This window comes from Balaenoptera acutorostrata, chromosome 4, assembly GCF_949987535.1.
Source record: "Balaenoptera acutorostrata chromosome 4, mBalAcu1.1, whole genome shotgun sequence".
NCBI lineage: Eukaryota > Metazoa > Chordata > Mammalia > Artiodactyla > Balaenopteridae > Balaenoptera > Balaenoptera acutorostrata.
The window spans coordinates 90,591,126-90,615,487 of NC_080067.1; the positions used below are offsets into that span (position 1 = coordinate 90,591,126).

General features: G+C 40.8%; 1 protein-coding gene across 5 annotated transcripts in view; it reads left to right on the plus strand.

Moving 5' to 3' along the window:
• The window catches only part of ZBTB20 (zinc finger and BTB domain containing 20), an 808,814-nt gene extending 785,772 nt beyond the window's left edge, over positions 1–23,042 (plus strand). For all 5 annotated transcript variants that reach the window (XM_057544981.1, XM_007181901.3, XM_057544982.1 and 2 more), the window contains one exon: positions 1,154–23,042. In XM_057544981.1, coding sequence (XP_057400964.1) covers positions 1,154–1,575 — 422 coding nt within the window. In that variant the 3' untranslated portion in view covers positions 1,576–23,042. The remainder of the gene's footprint in view (positions 1–1,153) is intronic.
• The last annotated feature ends 1,320 nt before the right edge of the window (positions 23,043–24,362 follow it).

Sequence of the window (24,362 nt, forward strand, 5' to 3'; positions counted from 1 at the left end):
GGTGACAATATTCTTATTTACGTTACAGTTTTTAGCAAGCTTGATCATTTGGTCTCTAAGCCAACAGCAAACCAAAGCAGTAAACTGAGGAGAAAGAAGGGTTTCAGCCAACACACTGAGAGCAAAGAAAGAGAAAACTATTTAAAAAATTGACCCAAGAGTTCAAAAAAGGCGTATGGAACCATTTAATGAGGGGAGGGGTTGTTGGTGGATAGTCTTGTAATGAGAACACCAGGCAAGTATTCCCACACCACTCTTGGTGGTCTGCAAAGTGATTTCGTATATATTTTATGTCAACACCAGCACGGTGAGGTAAGCAGAACTGTATACCTCAGAGGCATTTGCAGATTTGTTAGAGTGGCAGGCCATGCGTTGGTGCCTGGATTTGAACAGGACCATTTGACTCTGAGATCATTGTGTTGTCTACCACCTACTCAACCTCCACACCAGACAAGGCCAATCTGCAGCTCAGGGCAGTCCAGACAGAATAACCAATTAACTCTCTCAAGTTACATTTTAGGAAGATTGCTGTCTAAAATAGATAAAAATCAAAGGCATAGCTCTTCAGAATGACTTATTCCTACGATGGGCAATATTTTCCAGACCTATAATCAAAGCATGAGTGCATTTACTAGACAAAATACCAGAAATGGAGACTGTCCCCAAAGAGCCAAGCTGTGTGACCACCAACCTTAGTTCCCAAAGATTCTAGAGACCCCATGTCTCCAAAGAACTTTTCTCTCTTTTATTTCTTATATTTGTTTGCTAATGCAAATGGCAAACACACAGTTAAATCCCCGAATGATGGCACTAAAAATGACCCCTATAAAGTAGCACTCCCTTCTCTCCACAGAATGACCTTGGAAGACTTTTACTGGAGAATGTCGAGTAGCTTTCCAAGAGAGACATTTTCTGGCATGGGGACATGGAAAACTCTAGACTGTCCTGGCAGCACCTTAAAGCAAGTTTTCTCAGAACATGAGAGGCCAGGAAGGACTGGACCTTTCCAATCAGGGGTGATCTGTTAACCAATCAGATTTTTTTTTTAATGTTTTTGTTTTTGTTTTCTGTTGTCTTGTTTTTCTGTCTCTCATTCTCCCTCCCTCGCTGTGTCTCGCTCTGTCCCGATTGCTGTCTCTTCCCACGTGAACAGGTGAGAAGCCCCACCAATGCAGCATCTGTTGGCGCTCCTTCTCCTTAAAGGATTACCTTATCAAGCACATGGTGACACACACGGGAGTGAGGGCGTACCAGTGTAGTATCTGCAACAAGCGCTTCACCCAGAAGAGTTCCCTCAACGTGCACATGCGCCTCCACCGGGGCGAGAAGTCCTACGAGTGCTACATCTGCAAAAAGAAGTTCTCCCACAAGACCCTCCTGGAGCGACACGTGGCCCTGCACAGTGCCAGCAACGGGACCCCTCCCGCAGGCACACCCCCGGGGGCCCGAGCTGGCCCTCCAGGGGTGGTGGCCTGCACGGAGGGGACCACCTACGTCTGCTCCGTCTGTCCAGCAAAGTTTGACCAAATCGAGCAGTTCAACGACCACATGAGGATGCATGTGTCTGACGGATAAGTAGTATCTTTCTCTCTTTCTTATGAACAAAACAACAAAAAAGAAACAAACGAAAAAAAGCTATGGCACTAGAATTTAAGAAATGTTTTGGTTTCGTTTTTACTTTCTGTTTTTGTTTTTGTTTCGTTTCATTTTGTACTACATGAAGAACTGTTTTTGCCTGCTGGTACATTACATTTCGGAGGCTCAGGGGGATAATAGTTCTCCCAGTCTCCCTCGGATGGTGGCCTTAAGGCCTGGTAGTGCTTCAGGAGGTCCACTGGTTGGATCTCTAGCTACTGGCCTCTAAATACAACCCTTCTTTACAAAAAAATCTTTAAAAAAAAAAGTAAAAAAAAAAAATTTTCTTTTTTCACTTGTGAAGAGCACTACAAAAATATATAACAAAATCTAAAAGGCCTACTGTCTTTAAGTACACCGCTTGCAGTGTTTCAGTGGACATTTTCACAATTCTGGCCGCTTGGACTTCACAGTAACCAGTTAAAACTGTGGAATATCACTTTCTGGTTGAAAACCCAGAGGAAAGGCCCTGCTGTTTTCCACCCCCAACGTTGTCTGATTTCATGCAAGGGCTGCGGGTGTGGGAAGGGGCGTGGGTTTGGTGGTGTGGGAAAGGCAGACGGCAGGCTTCTCCCCCAGATTCTGCTCGGTCCACACACCCTGGCCCACCCCCTCCATGCCCCCCCCCTTTCAGCAGAAGCCAGGAAGACTTGGACAAGCATCAAGCAACAGTGGCTATCGTATTTATTCAGTGTCTTCGCTGAGCCCCAGACTCAGCACAATCAAGAGGGACTTTCATGAAAGGCAGGAATGCAGATAAAACAAAGATATCAGAGGTTTGCACCTATGTTTCTAGGTACAAGAGAAGGATTATTTCCAACAATCTTTGCAAAAAACAAAAACAAACAAAAAAAAAAGTGTCAGGATATATTCTTGTGGAAGAGAAAAAGAAAGAGAAATGGAGGGGGGGGGAATAATAAAAAGTTCTTGAGGCTTTTTTAATTCAAAATTTTATAGAGGGGCAAAAGTGACGTTTACCAGATAGAATGCTGATTTTTTTAATATATTTACAACAGTATTTGTGTAAAAAAAAAAACAAAAAAAGTGAGATTGTTAAAAGTAATTTTTTTTTCATTTTGGTTTTGCATACACTGCCACCAATCCCTTCTCTTTTATTTTATTTCACACACATATATATATTTTTTGGTAAGTCAAGACTGTTAAGGTTAGCGATACTGCTTCCAGATAGAAAGAATAAAAGGCAATTAAAGTTATATTTGAAAGAGAGGAAGGATATTTTCTTCATATTTTTTTAAATTTTTCTTAATTTTTATTATTTTAAGTATTGCCTGGGTTGATGAGGGCCTCTGGCCAGCCCACCCCTGCTGTAATTTGAACTGCTGCTTTGTATTTTGATATGTAGTCTTTCGACTTTTAGCAAGCTTATGTTGCTCCACTGAATATTTTTTTCAACTGATTCATCTAGAATTCTGTTCTTTTTCACGGGAGGGACTTTATCTTTCAGAAACAGATTTCTTGCTTCTCTGAAAGTTCATTGAGATCTTATGATTCTAGAATTTCTATTGACTTTACCTTTTTTCTTTGATGAAACACTAGTAGTCTAGAGGTCTTGACAAAAGTGTTCTTTCCTTTTGTGGTCAGCCGGGAGGAGGAGTTCACAAAACTCTACTGTCCCTCCTCACCCTTCACGACTACAGAGAGCGGCGTTATCAGAAGCCTGTTGCAGATCAGAATGCCTCGATGCCGAAATTACTTTCTTCCTTTCAAAGATCACCTTCTATTTCCACCATGGTTGAGAGGGCTAAATAAGATGATTATTCTTTAGATGATTTATTAACCCTTGCTTTTTGGTAAGGTTTTAAAGAAACTAACAAAAATCTCCCAGATGCCAACATCCACCATTCAGAAGGCCACCGATTCATTACATCATCTTAGATGCCACTCTCTCTTCCTAGTTGGGATTTCTCTCCTCGGTCCTGATCAAGGTATCAGAATAGAGATTTTTTCCATTATAGACAGTGTCCTAAAGGGATTCCAACTCAAATACAGGAATTTTTAAACCTAATGAAAACTCCAAAGGTGATTTCATTGCTGGGCATATTTTAACACACTTAAGGGGAAAAGTAAATCTTTAAACAAAGCAGAAACACTAAACTACAGTTTAAAAAGAAAAAAAGAAGGAAAGAAAGTATTTCAGTTTCAAAATTACTTTGCATTTTAATTTAATTTTCCTATCAGCAACTTATTTACAAAAACTGTGCAACAAATGAGGAGAAATCTCCCATGAGAAGCAACTGTATAATAACTAAATTGGTTTTACTCATACATTTTAGGATTGGTTAACTTGTATCTTTTCCATAAGTTCTTGGTGATGTTTAGTAGTGTTAGTGCGACTGGACTGGCGTATATGTGAGTTTCATTTGGTCCTGTGGTCCTTCATTCAGTAAATATTTTGCTAGTAGTTTTAATGTAGACTTGGATGATTAACTGACTGACCTTTAAGTATCACCCATCGTGATTTCTAAGAGGAGTCCTACTAAAAACTATCTGTCCAAAATTGACCTGTTTTAAAAGCTAGTGGGAAACAGCTTCAGAAACAAGAAATAGTCCATTTTCTCTTGCTTTTTGAAATAGCTATCTTAAGTAAGACTCCAGTATTTCCATTTACTACCAACAGAGGGAGCATTAGTTAATTAACCATGGCCTAGAATTTTGATATTTTGAAAAACAAGTCATTCAACCCATGATGTAAAAAAGAAAAAATTGACGTTAAAAAAAGATCCTTTTAATCTAGAGGAAAATGACATGAAATCACTCAGCGTATGTTACAAATGGAAGAAGGCCAAAAGCCACTTTAAAATATTTTGAATTATTGGACAGTAGCTCGTTTAAAATAGTGGCCTTACACAAACCTTAGCAAAGTAGACAGATGTTATAGGACCTCCAGAAACTTGATCTTGGGTGGCAGTATGGGCGACATTTAGCTATCTGCTTGTCAAATCTGAGGGAGACCCATTCGCCTTAGTGCTGATCTGCCATGTAAAAAACTAAGCAATTGGGTTAAAATTTACTTTTTGTTCTAGAACACGTGGGGAAAAAAATACCAGTTGGGTTTAAACCCTAATATTCATCCTTTCCCTTCAAATGAAGTATCTCTTTTTTTTAAATGTTAGAGGACTCCCAAAGAATTCCTGGTGAGGTGATGTAATCATTATAACAATATGGACTTTCCAGGTTTGCATAGCAGTAGACTTTTTCTTACTGTGTGTCTATTCCTCCCAAACATCTCATAGTCCAAAATAGTTGACAGATTGTTCTCTGGAGAAAGGAAGCAGCTAGATTGGAGTGGAAGATCTAAGCTGGGGAGCAGTGAACTTGCTGTGGGACCTTACTCCATGTTCTGGCCTCTGAAAGGGCTGCTTCCAAACTGACCTATATTTTAGGAAATAAACTAGTCCGTGCCTATTTCAAAAGGATAGAGATGCTTTTAGTTTGTCAGTCCTTCCTTCCAAATTAAATAATCACCAACATCTTAGGAAAGGGGAGACATTTTGCTTCAAGAATAGAAGATGAGCATAGATTCTTTTATTCTTTTAGTTTCAGATCCAACAATCTTCTTACATTTGGAACTTTATGCTAGGATGCTATGAGTGCTAAAAAAAAATAATTTCAGTAGCCAGGGGAAAAAAAATAGATGAAATGGAAGCAAGTGTTCCAGATTTAAGACCTCTTAGGATGAGTACAGGGAACAAGAACTGGTGTGGAAAAGTACTGATTTTTCTTTTTTTTTTTTTTTTTTTTTAGCAATTTATGACTTAAAACTGGATTAGCTGGACAAAGGAAAGGAAAAAGTCAAAGGGGAACGTTCATCTCTAGACATTTAGATACAGTTTATGAAAAATAAAATTTTCTAGCACTAACACATCAGTAGCATCTTAGCAGAGTGGGCAAATTTTCCCCTATTGATATAATAAATGCCAAAATTTGTACCCCCCCAAAGCCCCAAATGTGTAAAATAGAGCCCAAAAAAAGGAAGGAATTGAGACATATGGATCTGATACAAATCTACACATGGGAAAAGATTGAGAAACAAGCCAGGCCAAAATAGACTCTGAAATGAAAGTCTCTATATCAAAATATTTCTTATTATACAGTATGAGTTGTAAACTTTAGCTTCTAATAACAGTTTTATAGACTTTTTCTTCCCCAAATTCCTAATGCTCTGAATCTGTTTGTGCCATGAGTAAGTGTGGTGAATACTTTCCTGCTGTTGTTCAGGCTGAAGCCCATTCCTTCTTCCTAGGCATCTCGGAGGTCACAGTAGCTCCTGGCCTTAGAAGGAAAGACTTGAATTTGCTTTGTTTAAAAGTCACAGGGATTTTATTTTGTATCAGCTCAACATTCTGTAAGGACCAAGAAAACTTCTTCCAACTCATGAACAGTTAGAATTTGTGCATTGTGATATGAAAAGAGAAAAGGTTTCCTCTGGATGTGTTAGTTTCATGTTAGTCCTAATGCCTTCACCTACCTGTACCCCATCATACAAGCACACCAACAGAATGTGCCCAGCCCAGGCCCCTAATCAGTGTTTTCCCTCAGCACAGAAATTGAAAGTGAGGTGTGCTTCGTATAAAATCCCTCAGAGCCCCAAGAGAACATAATAAGGGTCACGTCGCATCCTCGGTGCGGCTCCTCCAGAATGTTCCCAATACCTGCTGCCCTGAGGAAAGGGGGCAGTGAGGTAGATCTGGCCAGGATTCCCACTAGCTGTGCCCATTTTGGAGCCTTCCTCTATTGTTCTAGAAGATGTCATTTAATCAGTCGGGGCTGGGAGCAGAGGATGTGTGACTGCAGCAAAGGTATCAGATAACCACATCAGGTCTGCATCTGCTATAGCCAGTGCGCTGCCGCAGCAAAAAGAGGCAAAACGAAGGCGCAAGGGAGGAGTAGGCACCACCTGAGCTGCCCTTGGGATTTAGGAAAAGGGAGAGTGCCCTTTCTGTTGTGACCTGACTCTTAAAAGAAATCTTCTGAAAGAATAATATAGTCATGAGTTGAAGTCCAGGGTAGTGGGAGCCCTGGAGAAGGGAACAGAAGGATTGCGAAACGTATTCAGCACCAATAATGCGAAGCCAGAAAGCATCCAATCGCAACACTAGGAGCTTTGGCAAGAGGCATTTGGAGAAAGCTCTGGGCTTTTCCATGGGTAGGGTCGACAGACTTTTCAGTGATTTCTGGCTCTGAGAAACCTCTTTACTAACTATAAAAGAACTTTATTTAAATGGCCAATTTTGTCCCCCAGAGAAAGAAATTTTATAAAGAGAAAAATAGGACACTAAAGACAGAACCATGGGACTTTGTGTCTAACAAAAGGAGGGGTGCACTAGAATTTCAATCGACTCCCTGATTCCACAGAAGAGCCGGGCGACCCAGTGCCCCATGGTGTGCGGTGTGCGAGGAGGGTGCCTGAGCTGAGCCGGGCTCCCCGAGGCTAGACGCGCCCTCTCGGTGGTCCGGCAGCAGCTGCTTTCTCTTCTGTGCTCTCGTGAAAAAAGGGGCTGTTCTCTTAGGTGCCCGGGAAATAGATGACACGGGGCAAACTTTCAAAAGCAATCTCTACCCTGGGGCTCAGGCCGCATATGGAGACAGAAAAGGGGCACAGAGGAGCTCTTGCTCCAGAGAGAATATTTTCAGATTCACAACAGCTGTTTGTGTAGAGTTGCCATTTCTGATACTGCTTAAACCTCCCCAAGTAGGAAAGCTGTGGTGATTCAGTGTTCCTGTAACCGCAGAGCCTGGAAATTACTAACCCAAAGCATCATTTCTAACACTAGGTGCTAAGATGATTAGCCTGACCAAAACACCCCAGAGAACTTGATTAGTCTCTGAATATTTTTTCTCCTGGGACACCAAATCCATAGTGGTCAGTGGTGCACGTTAACAGATCCCAGAAAATGGCATGAAACGCTAGGGTCCATCTGGATTCTTTTTAGGGTGAAGAGGTAGAAGATGAGGGCTGCACAGCATGTGTTCTTTTTCAGAACTATGTATTTCACTGAACGAGGGGTAGAAATGCCCTGGGTTGAAACAAGAAACATCATTTTCCACACCGCTGACCAAAAATGCCTGGTTTCCGGTGGTTCTTCAGGCCCAGCCTGTTGCTCCAAAAACTGAATAATTTCAGACTAAACCTTATCTGAAGTGACCTCAGTTAAGGTATTTTCACAGGAAGCCACTTATAGTAAAGAGTTACTGCCTTAAGTCAGAAAGCCCAGGGAAGAGAACAGAAGATAGATCGGAAGGGTGTGAAGACGTGGACACTTCTTGCCTTTTTATGGTTGCATTATTACAAAAATGAGCCCTATTCATGACTGAAGACTATGGAAACAGTGGCTTTAGGGGGAGGCACCAAACTTGTCAGGAACTGGCTGCCCTCAGGAAGTGGCGGTTATTTCCTATCTCAGTGACATAGGTCTGGGCTGGACGTAAAATAGACATCCTATTAGCTAAATAGCGAGTCCCATAAGACACAATCACAGGTGCCTAAAATGCTAGTTTGAATCATTTCCTTAACAGAACAATCTAAACAAAAAGCTGTCTTTTCCTGTACAGTGTGTATCTCTAAACTTTTTTTTCTCAGTTTCAGTGAGCATCTGGGTTATCTGGTGGTTCTTTGTTTAAATGCAAACTCACAACTTTCAAGTCTTCAATGAAGGAGCACGATCTGCAGATCATAGGGAAAATCTAGCTGCAGTTATTGGAGTCCTGGCTTTTGAGATACCTAATTAGGGTGTAAAAAGTCCCTAACTAGCCCTCTTTCAAATTCAGAGGTTTTCTTGATTCAAAATGCTTCAATGAGATTCTAACCCAAGGCAGGAAAAAAAAAAAAAAAATTAACCCCATAGGAGACATCTGTTTCTACTACCGTTGCAACAGAAGTTTGTTGTTGCCCAGCAGAATCATTGCAATTTATATGTAGATTCTAGTAATGAAAGGGACTTAACCCATCTAGTATGTCACAGCTGCTGTCCAAAATGTCTGTAAATGAGTATACATTATGCATGTACACACGCAATGTGAGGTGCTCTCAGTACAAAACTGTTCCACATTCGTATTCCCTAGTGACAACAAGATAAAGTCTGGAATTTATAGTTAGTCAAAGATCTCAGATATCTCATGTATCTGCTTCTGCTCTGTTGCCTTAGTTGGGTGCATTAGTGCTGTCCACTATCTGTGTTGAGGCTTTAGGGCATTCTGAAGGAGCCCAACCATCAGTAATTTCTATGTACCCCTTTCATGAGAAACTTGAATATGCTTGTGTGGAGTAGAGTGCACTTAATGAACTGCACTTCTATTGGATTTACTGACGTGTGTGTGGACATGCGTGTTTGCGTGTGTACTTGCTGTGGTCTGGGAGTATGTGTGCATCTCAAACAAAGCACACACAGGCATAGGTCCTGGTGCGTAGATACTGTTGCCTCTTCCCGCCATCGTGCTCAAGACTGGTGGCTCCCTTCCCAGGAAGCAGTCACCTGCCCACTCTGTTGCTTTTTGTAGCGTTTCAGAGTTGGGAGACACAAAGGCAGCTTGTTGGATCCACAGCAAACCCACAGTGACAGGCTGCTTTCCTCCAGAAGAAGGTAGAACAGATGTACTCAACTGGCAAGTAGGTAAGAGGGAGCAGCAATGTGGGGCACCCCCTCTACCCAGGTTTCCTGTGCAGGAGCGGGCACCAAGGCCAGGCAGGCAAGGCCCATGCAAACCTTTGCCTGAGCCCTTCCATGGCTTAAAAGCCTCCATTCCTTTCCTCTATGCAACCCAGTGTGTGCACACAAACACCCACCCACTTGTAAGTTTGACTCCAAAACTAAAGCTTCCTAATCCTGCCTGCATCTGCAGGGAACCATCATCAATCACAAACTGTGTCTCCTGAAACCAATGTGGCCTTTGCTGAAGTCTTTCCAGGAGTGGGTTGTTTACCATGTCTAGCAAACCAATAGACTCTCAGAAGAATCGTTTTCGGTAATCTCTAAGAATTGATGGCTCTTGCCCATCTCGAACATTAAAGTAGAACGCGCTCTACTGGACTATTCTGAACAAACGGACCTGGCTCTCATAGCTGACTTTGAAGGGTGGCCTGGAAACAGTTGGATTCAGTTTTCTCACTCCCACGCCCTTCTTTTACTAGATGGTTTCTTATTTTTTATGACATGTGGATTATTTCTGCTCACTTACAGAATTCAGAGGACGTTTTCTTTCCTCTTCTATTTTGGTGACTTTTCCCCTCCCCAATTAAGTAAGGCTACTTACAGTTGCAATCTTTTTGTTGTTACTATTGTTTTAAATGTATATTGTCTTTCTATATCCAAAAGAAGTCTGTGACTGTAACCATAGGTATTTCTTTTTACTGGAAAAAAATGAGTTTTTTTTTTTTTTAGTTAACAGTACTAGTGACTTTGTGGAAGAATATGAGTTACTATTTAGGTATGCTTACTTACGTACAGTACACTACATTGCAGTATTTCTGAAAGCTAGAACATACACATTATATATAACAACTCTATATTGAAATATATATTACATTATATTCATTTTAACTTTTGAATCTGCCTATGATCATGAGTTGATTGAAATACTATTTCTTTGCATTTATCACCCATCACCAACCTGCTGCAGTTAATCTGGTGCATTTAATAATAATCAATCATTACTGCTCTAGTTTGCTTTTTATATTATCAGCTTCAGTTTTGTCTTTACAGGATTTTAGAATTTTTTTTAAGCTCAGACTTAGCAAATGTAGGAAAGTGAAAACTTTTTTTAAGAAAACATTTTTTTTGGTGTGGCCGACACAAAGAGGTTCATAGTCAAAGTGATCTTGTTTAGCTGACCCTCTCAATATCTGAAGAACAAAAGAAGTGCATATGAATGTATCTGTGATTTTCCCCTCTAGGACTGTCACTGTCTATATTTGCTTTTAAAAATATGACCAAGGGGCCTCTTAACCTCCGTATGATCTGACCAACAATTACAGGCTGCATTTCAAAGGGCTGCTCATCTGAGAAGCAGAAGGCAGTTAAAGGCCTAGTTGTCCCAACTGTATTTTCAAATATTGATTTTTAATACTAGTTCTTTACTGACTACTTTCTGTTTTCAGTATGCTTACAGTTATTTTAACCAGTCTTCAGTGCTTCCCTGGAGGCAGCTTAGCAATATAATGTTCATTTTCCTAGGAGACTCTTTTTAATAAAATCAGAATTTAGGAACTTTTTCATGACAGAGGCTGATAGAACTAGAACTCAGAAAATTATAGTTCATTTTTTTAGTCTGCAGAATCCATAAAATAGTGGTTCTTGGGCATCTAGCCCTCAATATCTACATTTGTCTGTTAATGTGGGAACTTGGTGCCTTTCTTCTTTAACCAGGCCATCACGGAAACGTCAGAAATCAGGCATCCTGTCTTCCTCGCAAGAAATATTTTCAAATAGTATTTTTAGATAAAGAGCTCCTTCAGCTTCCCTCAGCTACTCAACCCAATGCCTGGAAAACCCCGCTGATGGATAAACTTTACATTCGTCCTGGGTGCCTGAGACCAGTTCTACATTCAGGACAGGATGAAAACAGCTGTTCGTCATACTCAGCGTGAGAGCTCTTCCCACACTGAACCACCCGTTAAGGCTTCTCAGTGTGAATAACACCAATTCCTTCCTTTCGTCTTTTCCAGTAGATTTTGTTTTCAAATCCCACCCCATTCTGCTGTGCCCCTCCAACAAGCCCTCCCCCCTCCCCTTATCCAACTCCCCTCCTTGCCCTCTACTTGCGGTACTCATTAAGGAACTACCTGCTCTAATCTGCTTGGAAGGGGCTAGTATTGAGCCTAAAAGCAAAAATATCCACCTGTTTCTCCAAAGGTTTCAACTAAATATATTTCTACTAGACCAACATCATAGTGAATTGAGGGTGAGGTGAGTTCTTCCTTTTCCAGTGATCACTTAATACCCAAATTGTATCAACGTCACTATTTTCCTCTTTCCTTTTCCTCACCCGTTCTCTTTATTTCTTGTTTCTCTCTAAGACTTTAAATTACCTCTTCCTCTCCTCACTGCCTTAAGAACTCTAATCATCATGACACCTGAGGGCTCATTTCCCTCCCTTCCCCCTACCCCGTTGTGAATGTCCTCCTTTGAGATTTATGTGGTGAAAGAGCACTGACACGAGTGAGTTCATCAGCATGAGACTCGTAGGCAGAGCGGAGCATGTCTTCACTGTACCTTCAGGTTTTAAAAGTTATCAATTTTCTTTTGAGAGTGGGAGGACCTGAGTCACAGTTTTAAATGTCAGCCGTACTAGCTGAGGTCACAAATTCTTTTCACCTTCACATTTGGCCAAAGACAGAGAGAAAAATATTTTCCGGTTTTTTTTTTTCTCTTTTTTTAAATACCACAGTGTTCAAATTCCTGATATGAGTAGACCATTTCTGAGGGAGAAAAAAAATCATCAGTGATGACTCTTTCAACTCCTACTAATATTTAGCCAAATGACATACAGGTACTAGACTTAGAGAAATCTAATGAAAGGGGTAACATTTCAGAATAATTTTGATACCTGCTCAAGCCCTAGTGAGCTCTTCTAAAACAGGTAAATCCACTTCTACTCAAAGGCATCACAGGAGATAATTAGGGAGAATTTTTTTCACGTCATGTTTTTGAAAAACAAATAATTGTTGATTGGTTTAGAACTTTAAGCAGTAATTTACTAAGGGATGAAAAGATCCATCAAGTTTCTAAAGTGTCTATTTTGCAACCAGATATTTTTAAACATAAACGTAATATGTGCTTAAATAAAATAATAATAGGGCAGAACAGATACTTGAAGAGCCATGTAATACACTCCCCAGTAACTAAGCATTCACCATGTAATTTGGTCATCATGCTAGATCTCATTTCAGTGAGTTACAGCTGTCTGGTTGCCAGAGCATTGTCCAAAAGACTCATACATTTCTGGGTCTCCCCCTTTACAGGACGCTTATGATGCAATCTGAACAACTATGTAACACAGTCTTTCCTGACTCCCCGTCCAGCACTCTTACTGTGATACTGCTTTGGCTCTCAGCTCTTGGGTGGACCATTCTGTGGCATCTAGAGCGCTACCTGTTTCTGAGCACACAGGGGTATGCTTCCATTTCTTGCTTTACACATTGACAAACAGAAGCAACATTAATGTCAGAAATGTAGTCTTAATTTGATCTGAGGCTTGATGCAGGTTTTACCTTAATCAAACCAATTTTTAACATCTCACAGCATAGAGAGCAATGAAATAAAGAAGAGGTTCGAAAACCTCCCTGAGTCCCACATCTAGCAGGAAACCAACACTTCTTAAAGTCAGTGTGTATGTTGCTTAGGACCGTCGTCTTCACTTAGCATGTTCTCCCCATCATTCTTATCTCCTTCTCTTTGTCCATTCTGACTCCCTCTATCTTTTTTTTTTTTAAGTACTCTTCATCTAAAGTATTCCTCTCCTCAGGCATTGACTTCTGAAAGAACAAAAGACTCTCTTTTAAATCCTAAATGCCATCATTTAAAGTATAATGTGGAAGAGGAGCGGATCTGGTTCCGATAGGTCCCATTGGGTCCAGTTTATCACAAAGATTCTTCCAGGATGCCTTCTTGACCTTGTTCCTTCTAGTGCTGCAAGAAGAGCTCTAACCCTGAGACCCCAGATTTCTCACCACAGCCTCTGCATTAGTCTAGATTAATGTTGAAATTCTGTTGAATATTCTGGAGAGTCCAGGATGTGAATTTCTTGTTACTTTCGAGCCTCCTGCTTTTCTAAGCTAACACCGGCAGCCCTAACGGTAAGTAATGCAGCAAAATAACGGTCAGAAACATTACAGTATACATTTGGGAGGACAGGAAGGGATTTCTTTCTTTGCCTCCATAAAAAGCTTGCTTCCTCCCCCGGCCCCACCCCCACAATGCATTTCAGAAGCTCTACATCTCACTTTACAGATATATAGTTTTAGGATTTGCAGATAGAGCTTAGGAAATATTCTGAGATTGAGGCTGGTAGCAAACCAGTTTATTTTCTGCACTGGACTTTAGGACAAGTGTGCACGGATACAATTCCTTCAAAGAAAGTGAAACTAACATAGTAAAGCAAAGGGATAATACTTTTACACATTAAAACAGTTGTTTGCTATCTGTAAACCTTGATTTAAGCATAATTATTACTTTTTAGAAACCTGAAACTGGAGGAATGTGTATTTTAGTGAAGTTTGTTTGTTGATTTGTTTGTTTCCCTTTATCTCTTTCTTCTCAAGGCAGTAAAAAATGTTGATTCTTTCATTTGATACTGTCCATGGCCATAGGCATCAGTCAGATCACTGCCCACCCTTACCTTACTCCTTTCCCTCTTAGAATGAAAAGCCTTCCATTCTATCATTAAGGAGTCTATTCTCCATGAAAATCTTATCTTCCTTTTCGAGTAGAATGTGAGAGCTTTGAGGAGAAAGAGTCTCTCTGCACTTTGAGGGTAGAATAGTTCAAATAAAAGCTGTTCCTTGAAAAAGAAACCCCATTTACCTAAACTTACAGGTATGAGGCCTAAGGATGGGAATTGACTGTGGATGAAGTTCACACTGCAAATCCTTATTGTCTTCTCAAATTTTTGAAATAAGGCTGAGGATAGACTGATGTAATGAAAATCCTCTTTGGATGTTTCTTATTAATATAGGACAGAATCACCAGAAAAGAAAAAGAAAGGATACTACTAAAATGCCAAAATCAGTTGATCTGTGGATTGCTATAATTGTTCAGATTTCTGTTCTCTTCATTTCAAAACTGCATGTGCTCAAGAGGTCTTAAATGGTGAAACACCACTCCTCCGTTGCCTCGCCTCTCCCCAACCTGGCACTGGAGGTGACAGTCACAGAGGGAGATTGGCATTGCCAGTACTTCACCCATCCGTACTCTCACCACCACAAAAGAAAGAAAAACCAAATTGGAAACTTTAAAAAAAAGAGGAAATTGTAGTGCTTCATTTGAAAGCATACTGTTTTCAACTCAATTCAATTTACAGATAGCCTGACAAACCTTTTTTTTTTTTTATAAGTATTTTAATTAATTAATTTATTTATTTTATTTTTGGCTGTGTTGGGTCTTCGTTTCTGTGCGAGGGCTTTCTCCAGTTGCGGCAAGCGGGGGCCACTCTTCATCGCGGTGCGTGGGCCTCTCACTATCGCGGCCTCTCGTTGCGGAGCACAGGCTCCAGACGCGCAGGCTCAGTAGTTGTGGCTCACGGGCCCAGTTGCTCCGCGGCATGTGGGATCTTCCCAGACCAGGGCTCGAACTCGTGTCCCCTGCACTGGCAGGCAGATTCTCAACCACTGCGCCACCAGGGAAGCCCGACAAACCTTTTTATAACCTGTCTTTTATGCTATAATTTGCATTCTTAGCTGAATCTTTAAAATAACTGCAATTTCAATTAAGTGAACAGAGGAAAAGCAAAGAGGGGAAACAGGACAATGTGATGGGACTAAATCTGATACAGTTCTGGATTCCTAAAGCCAGTTCTCAGGGTTAGCAGGGAAAGTCAGCACCACTCGCCCTTTGCCATTTTTGCCCATTCTCACTATTATAGGCCTAAGAATTAGTAAAATAACCTCACTTCTTTGTGATTTAAGACTTCTCTTAATGCCATCAAAACCAGATAGAGAAACTACAGAAACCCTTGACTGCTCCCATTACTAATCTGCTCTCCGGGGCTTATGCAGAGAGATAACGGACAATAAAATAATGGTTCAAATTTAATACAAGCTTTAGACATAGACTAAAGTGCTTAGTGTATGTTCACTGCCAGAGGGTTCTTTGAAAAATAAGGTGAGTTACTCTGCTCTGCTGTCCTTGGCACAGACTTTGATTTGGAACCATCTATATGTAGGTTTGTAAGAGAGGATTATCAAAAGCATTGTCAGCAATTAAACTCCTTCTTTAGTCCCAGTGATTACGTTTTCCCGAGGGGCCTATTGAGATATAAATTAAGGGTAACTTTCATATATCTAATTAAATTTGGTTTTTTGCACTATCGTTAAAAGAACTGTGGTTTTCAGGGTAAATGAAAGCAGAGTCTCTTGGTAATCCTCATCGTGGCAAACAAAGGCAAGAAGTTGATAGAATCAAGAAACTCTATGATAGCGTAGTGTTCCAAAGGAATTTGAGTGTGCTGACCCCACTAATGTTTCCATAATCTATTCTAAACTACATATTGATCCTCCTGAGACTTCCAGCATGCATGTGGTATGTGCAGACAAGCAGATTTACACCTGGAGGGTGGGGACCCAGGCAAACTGGAGAGAATGATTCTGGAGGATGATCAAATGCAAGGCATCTCTCCAAAATCACTCAGTACTGCCATATCCCAAACTAAGTCCAGATTAATCTTAAGCAAAAAGTAAGTTCCATAAGACATCCTGCTATGAATGTTTTTTCTTACGGAATAATACAAGAAGAGGTACAATGCAGACCCTTAATTTTGGTGTAATAATTCACTTTTATATTTAATAATTGTACTTTTTGTGTGAGTGTGTCATTGAGCTATTTGTACCAATTTTCAATCTGTCATCCTGAGAGGGGCCTTGAGAATTTCTGTGTATGTGTATGTAGATCTGTATTTATGTGTAGTCAGAAAAAATGGATAGGAGAGGAATGAGGCAAGAGAGAAGGTCAATGTGAAAAAGTGAGTGCTCTTAGTGTCCCTATTTATGTTAGGTAAGGTGGCTGCTGCCCAAAGCCCTCGAGGAATAGCTGATTGCACTATTCAAAAATAAGAACCCAGCACTGTTAAATTTAGGACCGTGTTTTGGGAAACAGGAAAGCTTTATCTTTTTCTGTACCCATTCCCTTTAGCATCGGAGCCATTTGACATGATGAAAAGCATTCAGTAAAAAACCACTACTGATCTTTGCATTAAATAGCTATTTTCCTCTTCTAAATACTACCCTTGGTTTCAACTCAACTCCTTCCCTTTATTTTCTGCCTATTGGCTTAACATTTTACAGAATAACGCCTAGGCGTATGCTAGTTGTTTCCTTCCTTTGAGCTGAACCAAACAGGGACAACGAAAGAGATGACTTACGGAAGTGTGAGACTGAATTTCCCACTTTTGTGGCACTGGTAACTTTTAGCAAGAGCTGTTTAGGGTTGAGCTTGGGGCTGTAATAGGGCTTTTTTTTTTTTTTTTTTTTTTTTTTTTTTTTTTGCACTAAATAAATATGACTGCACTGCATTGCACTACTGAAATGTATTTACTTGTGCCGGGAGAGAGTGTGTGAGGTATGGGAAAGAAAGAGGCAAGTGTTGAAACTAGAAGCACCACAAAAATGGAGGGTTATTTCCGTCATGCTTGGTCTTAGCAGGGTTGGTAAAAATCTGTGGAATCTGCCAACTCTTGATCAGGCCTAGAAACTGCCATGCTGATAGGATCTGTTTTCTTATTATAAAGAAGCTGAGTTAGTACTGTAAACTGAAGACGTTTAAGGAGAAGTTTGCCCAATGTTGTCTCCAACTAAGCTTTCAGTAAGAGTTGCGATGGTGAGGAAGCCAACCGAGGTGACCGGAAAGTCTTCACCTTGGCCCGAGGTAGGGCCTCCTTTCAGAAAAACCTCACCTTGTCCATATTGGAGGTATCTTTCAGCCTGAGCATGCTTTTTCATCGCTGGGTGAAACCTAGATCAGGCTAACCAAAGAGGAAGGCCATGCATGTGGTAAAATCCTTTAAGATGACAGTAAGGGAACAGTGCAATAAACATTGAAAACCAGTGAGGTGAAAGGTTTATCTGAAACAAGCTAGGCCAACTTTGAAATTGGAGGAAGCGTTGGAGGATTAATCAGAACCTACTTACTAGCTGCTCCATCAGAGACTATCCTTTATAAAGCAGAAGACCTTAACAGTGCCTAAAAGCCTAGTTTTGAAGTTGTTGCTTTTTCTTTCAATTTTTCTTTATTGGATTTATTTTTATTGCCTTTTTAAATCTTAGAAGTAATTAGAATTTGACAGCTCTTTAGTGACTATTAATAAAAGAATCTTTCACCACAGGAAAAGCAATAGATTGTGTAGGGAATAATAACAGGAGAGTGAAGATGCTGAAGGACTCGTCCAGAGTCCAAGGTGACAGCTTTGAAGATTCTGGTTCAGTAAGAAAGGGTCACAACCCATATCAATGGGTAATGTGGAATTTCTCTGATCACTATCACATGTTGGAGCATCAGTTTGGAAAACTCTCGGTTGCGGCCTTTCTGAAGATTACATTGATGCCTATCTCTTTCTCTCTCCTCCTTAGCACCCATCCAAGTCTACTTTTCCATGTTAAAAAATTTTTAAGGAAGCTGTCAGCCTTGCTAGGCAGAAAAACTCCATTTAGAGCTTTCAGAACTAATGTAAGCAGTCCCTTAAGCACTCAAAGTATTATCTCCCTTTCAAATAAGAAACTCTAAATTCAGAGCTCTTAACAGGTACTTAGAGATGTGTATTGGGTAAGCACTGAGAAGATACCGACTGCACCAAACCAAAGTTACAGAAAGAAATAATTGACCTTTTAAAATATATTCACAGTAACTGCCCTATGATACTTCTCTTGAGGCTTTTGGAAAATAACTTCTTCCTTGAAACTTGCATACCCACTCCAGTTCTGTCACCAAAGATTTTCCTTTCCAGAACCCCACCTCCTCTCTTGCAGACAAAAGTAATACAACAGGCTCAAGGGATATGCTTTGGTGGTCAAGGGATGATACTTTGGTTTTCATTCTGTTCACAGTGATATTTACAGGAGACTTGTTGTTAGAGGAGCTACTGAATTGTCTTTATGACTTAGGGTTTGGTTAGAGGTTTAAAAAACTAGGAAAAAATAGATAAGCGCTAGTACTTGACACTGTAAACTGTCTTTATAATAGTCATGACCTGGAGACTGATGGAGAGAAAGAAACTTCCATGGAAGAGAGTGAGCTAAATCATGTAGAACCAAACAAGGGTCCCTGGTGAAATGTGGGGCAGCGTGGACACAGAGCCGGTCAGTGGTCTGCACGGCCGGAGCCAAGAGCAGTGGCCAGTGGGAGAGTCAGATAACTGGCCAGTGAGTTCAAGTACTGGAAAAGCCACAGTCTGGGTTTCATTGTAGTTGCTGGAGTGGTGAAAACATCCATGCCCACGGCAAGGAAGATGCTGAGGCTGATCTCTTGTGATAGTGCCTTTCTTGTTGTAGCGAGTACTAGGTTAATAATCTGTTCAGTTACGCTTTTCTGGATCATTGCCCCCAGTCTTCTGAGGAGGTCTGAAGGGATAGTATTCACCTAGGATGAAGGGATAGTGTATTGCTCCTGGAATGCTGTGATGTGATGATATTTGCACTAGATTCTAAACTTTAAACTGGAGCAACTGAATGAGAGAAAAACCAAGGATAGTTCAGAGAAACCAAAAGCAGTATTTCCTGACTGATGTCATTTCTTTGTCTTCTTCGTCTTCTTTTTTTTTTTTTTTTTTTTTTCCTGTAAGAAAACTTCACACTTGTTGATTACCAAGCTCAACTTTTACCAATTCTTTTCCTTCTTATTTTTTTCCCCACACTGGACCATCGGTGTGAATTAACCATCAGGTAGGAATGGTTAATGGAAAGGGCCTCTGTCATTACAACTTCACACCCCTTCTCTGCTTCATCAAGGGCGTGGGGGGTGGGGGGCAGGGAGCCTCCAGAGCCATCGAGCCCTTAGGAAAGCCAGTAAGCATAGATGTCATGTCAAGAGCTGTGCTGACACATATTTGCTCAGAGGACATTGGGGCCCAGGGCCAATCCTAAAGGATGCTCAGAAAGAAGGAAACCAATGTGCTGAAGAAAACAAAGGGAGGTGGTGCCCAAAGTTTGCCTAGTTCTCCTGTCTCTTCTCTTTCCCACCTCACCCTCATATCCCCTCTATCGGAATTATATTTCATCTCATATATTATATGGTACCAGAAGAATTGTTTGGTTCCTTGGTTTCTCTCTTTATCAGTGGGCTGGGAACTCCTCCAATATTAAAAACAAATACCATCAGTGGCTCTCCTGTGGCCTACCAGTTTCTCAAATGCTGTCCAGCTGGTCTTGACCAGTCAACTAAGATAACTTGGAAGCTTTGGCTGGCTCACTTTCACCTGTCCACTTTATTTTCGTTTTGTTTCCATTTCCATTTGAATTTTGAGTGATCCTATGGAAAGGTGGAAATCACAGGAAAAGTTTGGAGGCTGTAATTCTAGGGCATAGCTTGTCAGGAGTTTGTATTACCCAAAAGATATCTTTTTCCACCTGTTTTCAGTTGAATCTGTTGCCCTGATCATAATTTCTATCGTATTTGTGGTTATTTTTATAAGAATAGAGTCCATTTGCAATGTCTCTTTGAGTGCTTTTTTTCTATTTTCCCCACATAGATGCAGTACCAACCTGTTAATGAAATACCTTTTTATTATATTATTAATATGTAATTCTACTGTAGACCAAAAATATAAAAAAAATTTTGTTCATTTTAAAGATATAAAGAACTAGTGAGTGAAAGATTAAGAGTTGAAGGAAAAGACAGAAGAGCAGTGGTTAACTATGTTGAGTTAGAAATCTAAGAGTAGCCTTACCTATTTTTTAACCAGTGCTTGCCAATCATACCATAGTTGGGATTATAGTCTTGGCTCCTTCATGCTTATGTTTTATAATTCTTGTTTGTCTGTTTGTTTTCCTTTGATGTAATTGAGGTTGCACATCATGCTATTTTTGGCAATGCCTGATTTTATTATATTGTACTTTTGTGGGTCATTTCCTTTAGAAGGATGGGGGAAAAGTTTTATTTCTTCTTTTAATTTAAAATTTGTTTAATGCACTGGAAATAAAATTGGACATATTTCACTGTTTAAAAAATCAGAAACAAAACAGAACAAAAACCACAAAGAAAAAACCAGCAACCAAATAAGCAACAGGGAAAAAAAGCTTGGGGAAAAACAATCTGTTTGTACTGGATACACATACAAAATACATCCCACACAAAAGAGGAATACCATCAAATAAGAACAATATATGTTTAAGCTGCAATACTGAAATGGAAAAGATACCTGGGTTCAATGGGGATGGGGAAAACAGGACATTGCTTTGAGATTTGAGATCTCGTTATTGTTCCAATTAGTGCCCAAACTGGTTAAATGTGGGCGTGGTGACTACAGAGGAAATAGCCCCAGCCTTCCGCATACCACTGGAGCTCTCCATTACCATTTATCAGACGCTTGAGCTCCACTGTAAGGGGGAAGAAAAATGTGCTATGATGGAGAAACTGGCTTGTATAGAGGTATTTGTACAGTACACACGTGGACACAGTTTAGTCCTCTGCTTATCCTCATGTTTCTTTTCTCCCTGAGTATTTGCAGCAGATAAACCCACAACATGGGAGACTGTAAATGACTCCTCAGAACATCAGCTAACGCTAAAGTACCTCTTGACTCCAAACTGATCTCCCTTCTTGAGCATTCCCAGATACCAACAGAGCCAGTAACCCATACAAAGGCACAGTGGAAGGAAAGAGAGATTTTTTCTAGTCAACCAGCTGTATCTTTTGTTTAATGTTTGCTGGGTTTTTCTGGTTTTGTTTTGTTTTAGAGTTGGGGTGGGAGTGGACATAACTTCACAAACCTAATACAGTAATTGTTTTGCATCTTCCATGTTTTATGCAAAAGCAGACATTTAAATCAATAAATAATCGTGCCCTAGACTGAAAGTTAATGTTTAGGAGAGGAAAAAAATTGTTGGAATTTTTTCTACATTTTTTTGTGAAGAATCTTTTTTGGAAAGGAAGGATACATATTTTTGTTGTGTAATATTTTCTATTTTTGAATGCATTTTATTGGTACAAGACTGTTTTTTTGGTGAAGACATTATTTAAAAAAAAAAAAGAAAAAAACTAATTGAAAAGTTTGCCCTTAAGGATATGCTGCAGTTTTGAGGTTAAAAAAAAAAAAATAACTGATTCAAGATGCGTGTTAAAAGTTGGGATTATATTGTTGTTTTTTGTAATTGTTACAAGAAGAAGTTTGTACCCACTGCTGTTTATTTTGTTTCAGATGAGTAAGTAAAGGGATTGTTCTTGTTTTATTCTTTTTTTAGAGAAAAAAAAAAGCTATTTATGAAATGTCAAAAACACTGGACTGTGAGTTTAAGTGTGGAAGCATTTTACCACCCTGTGTCTTCGACCAATTATGGGAAACCCCTTTTCTCTTCCCCCCCACCCCCTGCCTTAGCCTTGCCAAATGAGAAAAAATGTAACAGCTGTCGGATGATCGAAGCCACTGAAGACCTGCTTTAATTTTTACGGTTTGAAAAAGTTGGAAAACCAAAGTTAAATTTCTTTCTGAAATCCCACTGTCCGTAGCCCTTTTTTTTTGTATGACACAGCCGGTTGACTCTGCCTCTCTGTCTCGGATCATTGCCTTCTTAAGGACTGGGGGCCAGTTCTGATGCAACAGAGGCATAAAGGCGGTGAGCCTGAGAGTTGAGGTCTCGTGAAGTCCATGTGAGCGGGGCTTCAACTTCTCAGCGGGCAGCCACGCTTGCCATCCTGCGGGGAGGCTGCCGAGAGAGCAGGGCTGGCCTGCCTGAGCAGAGACGCCCCCTCATCGCCTCCATCCTCGGCTTCTAAGACCTTCCTGTTACCATCGCTCTCTAGACTGGCTTTGCTTCTCTCGGCAGCCCACCTTCCATGGATGGGGTGGGGGGGAGGAAGGAGCCAATGGAAAGAAGCGGCTGTGGGTGCTGCGAAGGCACCCCCAGCCCTGGGGAAGGTGGGGCAAGGGACCCCCTAGCACAGGGGAGCTTGCCTGCCTCGTCTTTGGCTGTGTGGATTGTCCGCCCATCTGCTCACTGTGAAGACGGAGAGGCAGAGTGCCCTAAGGCTGTTCAATAGCTTTTCCATATTTTTTCAAGATTGAGAAAATAATTTTTAAAACTGTGATTAAAAAAAAAAAAATCATTTGGCTGGAGGGAAGGGAAAAGGGAAACACCAAAAGCTGTAACATGATTAACTGGAGATATTTAACTGGGGGCACTTTCTAGACCAAGACAAATGAATTCCGTTCTGGACCCTAAAGCAGCCAAATCTTGAGACTGTCTATGACAGAAAGCTGAAGAGAGGCCTCCATTTCCTCCTTTCTTCTCTCTGTCTCGAAATTCTCTCTTGTTCTCCTTTTCCGGCTTCCCTTGGACGACTGCCCCAATGGCCCTTGGTCTCCCATCTCACTTGTGTGTGCACCTACACACACACACACACTTGCACAACACCATTTTTCTTAAGGATTGTGGGACCGAATAAAATCTTGTGCCTTCATTTTTTTCCTTTTATAGTTAGATGAACCTCTTCCTTTTTCACAATGTTTAAAAAATAGGGGAGGTTGAAGTGTTAGTGTCGTTTAGGAAGTAATTTTTGTTTAGCACGTTCCCCCAAACGTTAACACAAACATTTCCACCCCTTCATTGTACTCTCTGGACATTTAGAGCGTCAAGTAACCGGCTACATGACAGCCAAAACCCATTTAATTTTAGAGCAATTCCTGAAAATTTCGTTTCGTACACTTCTTTGATCTTTATCAAAAATGAGGTGAGCAATGGCACGCAGCCTTGTTCTCCCACTTTGGTGCTTTTGCGTGTGGCGTGGGGTGGGCGTGGGAGTGGGGAGAGTGGGTGTGTTTTGACAAAGGGTGCATCCCTAAAGATCTCTGGTGCTGAAGGGCCTCCAGTTCCTTTCAGAGACTGCATATGACACACTTTACACACGAATGGTATCACATGCAATATTTTAACGGAGCAATGGGAGAGGCTCTTTGAAACGGGGTTTTGCATCTTTTTGTAACATTTTGATTTCTCTGGTGCCTTATTCCTACTGGACGCTGGCACTCACATCCCCACGGGGAGCTGACCCAGAAGTCAGCCTCGGGAGCGGGGACGCCTGGGCAATGCTGGAGCGTGCAGGGCGTCAGGAGGCTGGTGTCAGTTGGTGGGGAGGGGACTAGATGGCATCTCTGAGCTGAAGCCAAGCAGGAACTGCACAAATCCACACGAAGTTAACGCTTCCGACTCGGAACACACCACAAACTCATCCTTCCTCATCTGAGCTTTCCTTCCTTCTTCCTCTTCTGTCTCTGCCTTCTCATAGGCGCTGCTGCTGCTGAGGTGCCCAGAGTCCAGAACGCCCAGTAATCACTCAGGCACAAGCCTGGCACTGCCACGTCAGCCCCTGGCACGGCCAGACCCGGGCTTCTCTTGCTGGGGGCTGCGAACCGTCAGATTTTTTCTCATCAAAAATGTTTTCCAAGGAATCAGTGGAGTACAGTTATTCTGCATTAAAAATGCACTTTAAAAATAAATACATAAAAGCTCCAGACTGTTTAAAATGTACAGAGGGGGCAGGGGAAAGATAAACATGTGCTAGTGTCTGAACCCAGTTCAGTTTATCTCCAGTTGAAACGATATACACTATATTATGTATAAATGTATACACACTTCCTATATATATCCCTATATATATAGTGTATATATTATACATGTATAGGTGTGTATATGTGCATATATACACACATGCACATAACAAATCCAGATGCTTTCATTACAGAACCAGATGCTACACAAACAGCAGCAGAGGAAACAAGGTTGGACTCTTGCAACAGATCACAAAAAATAAAAACAGCCACTTGCAGTGACTTTGGTCATTTCTGTCTGTTCA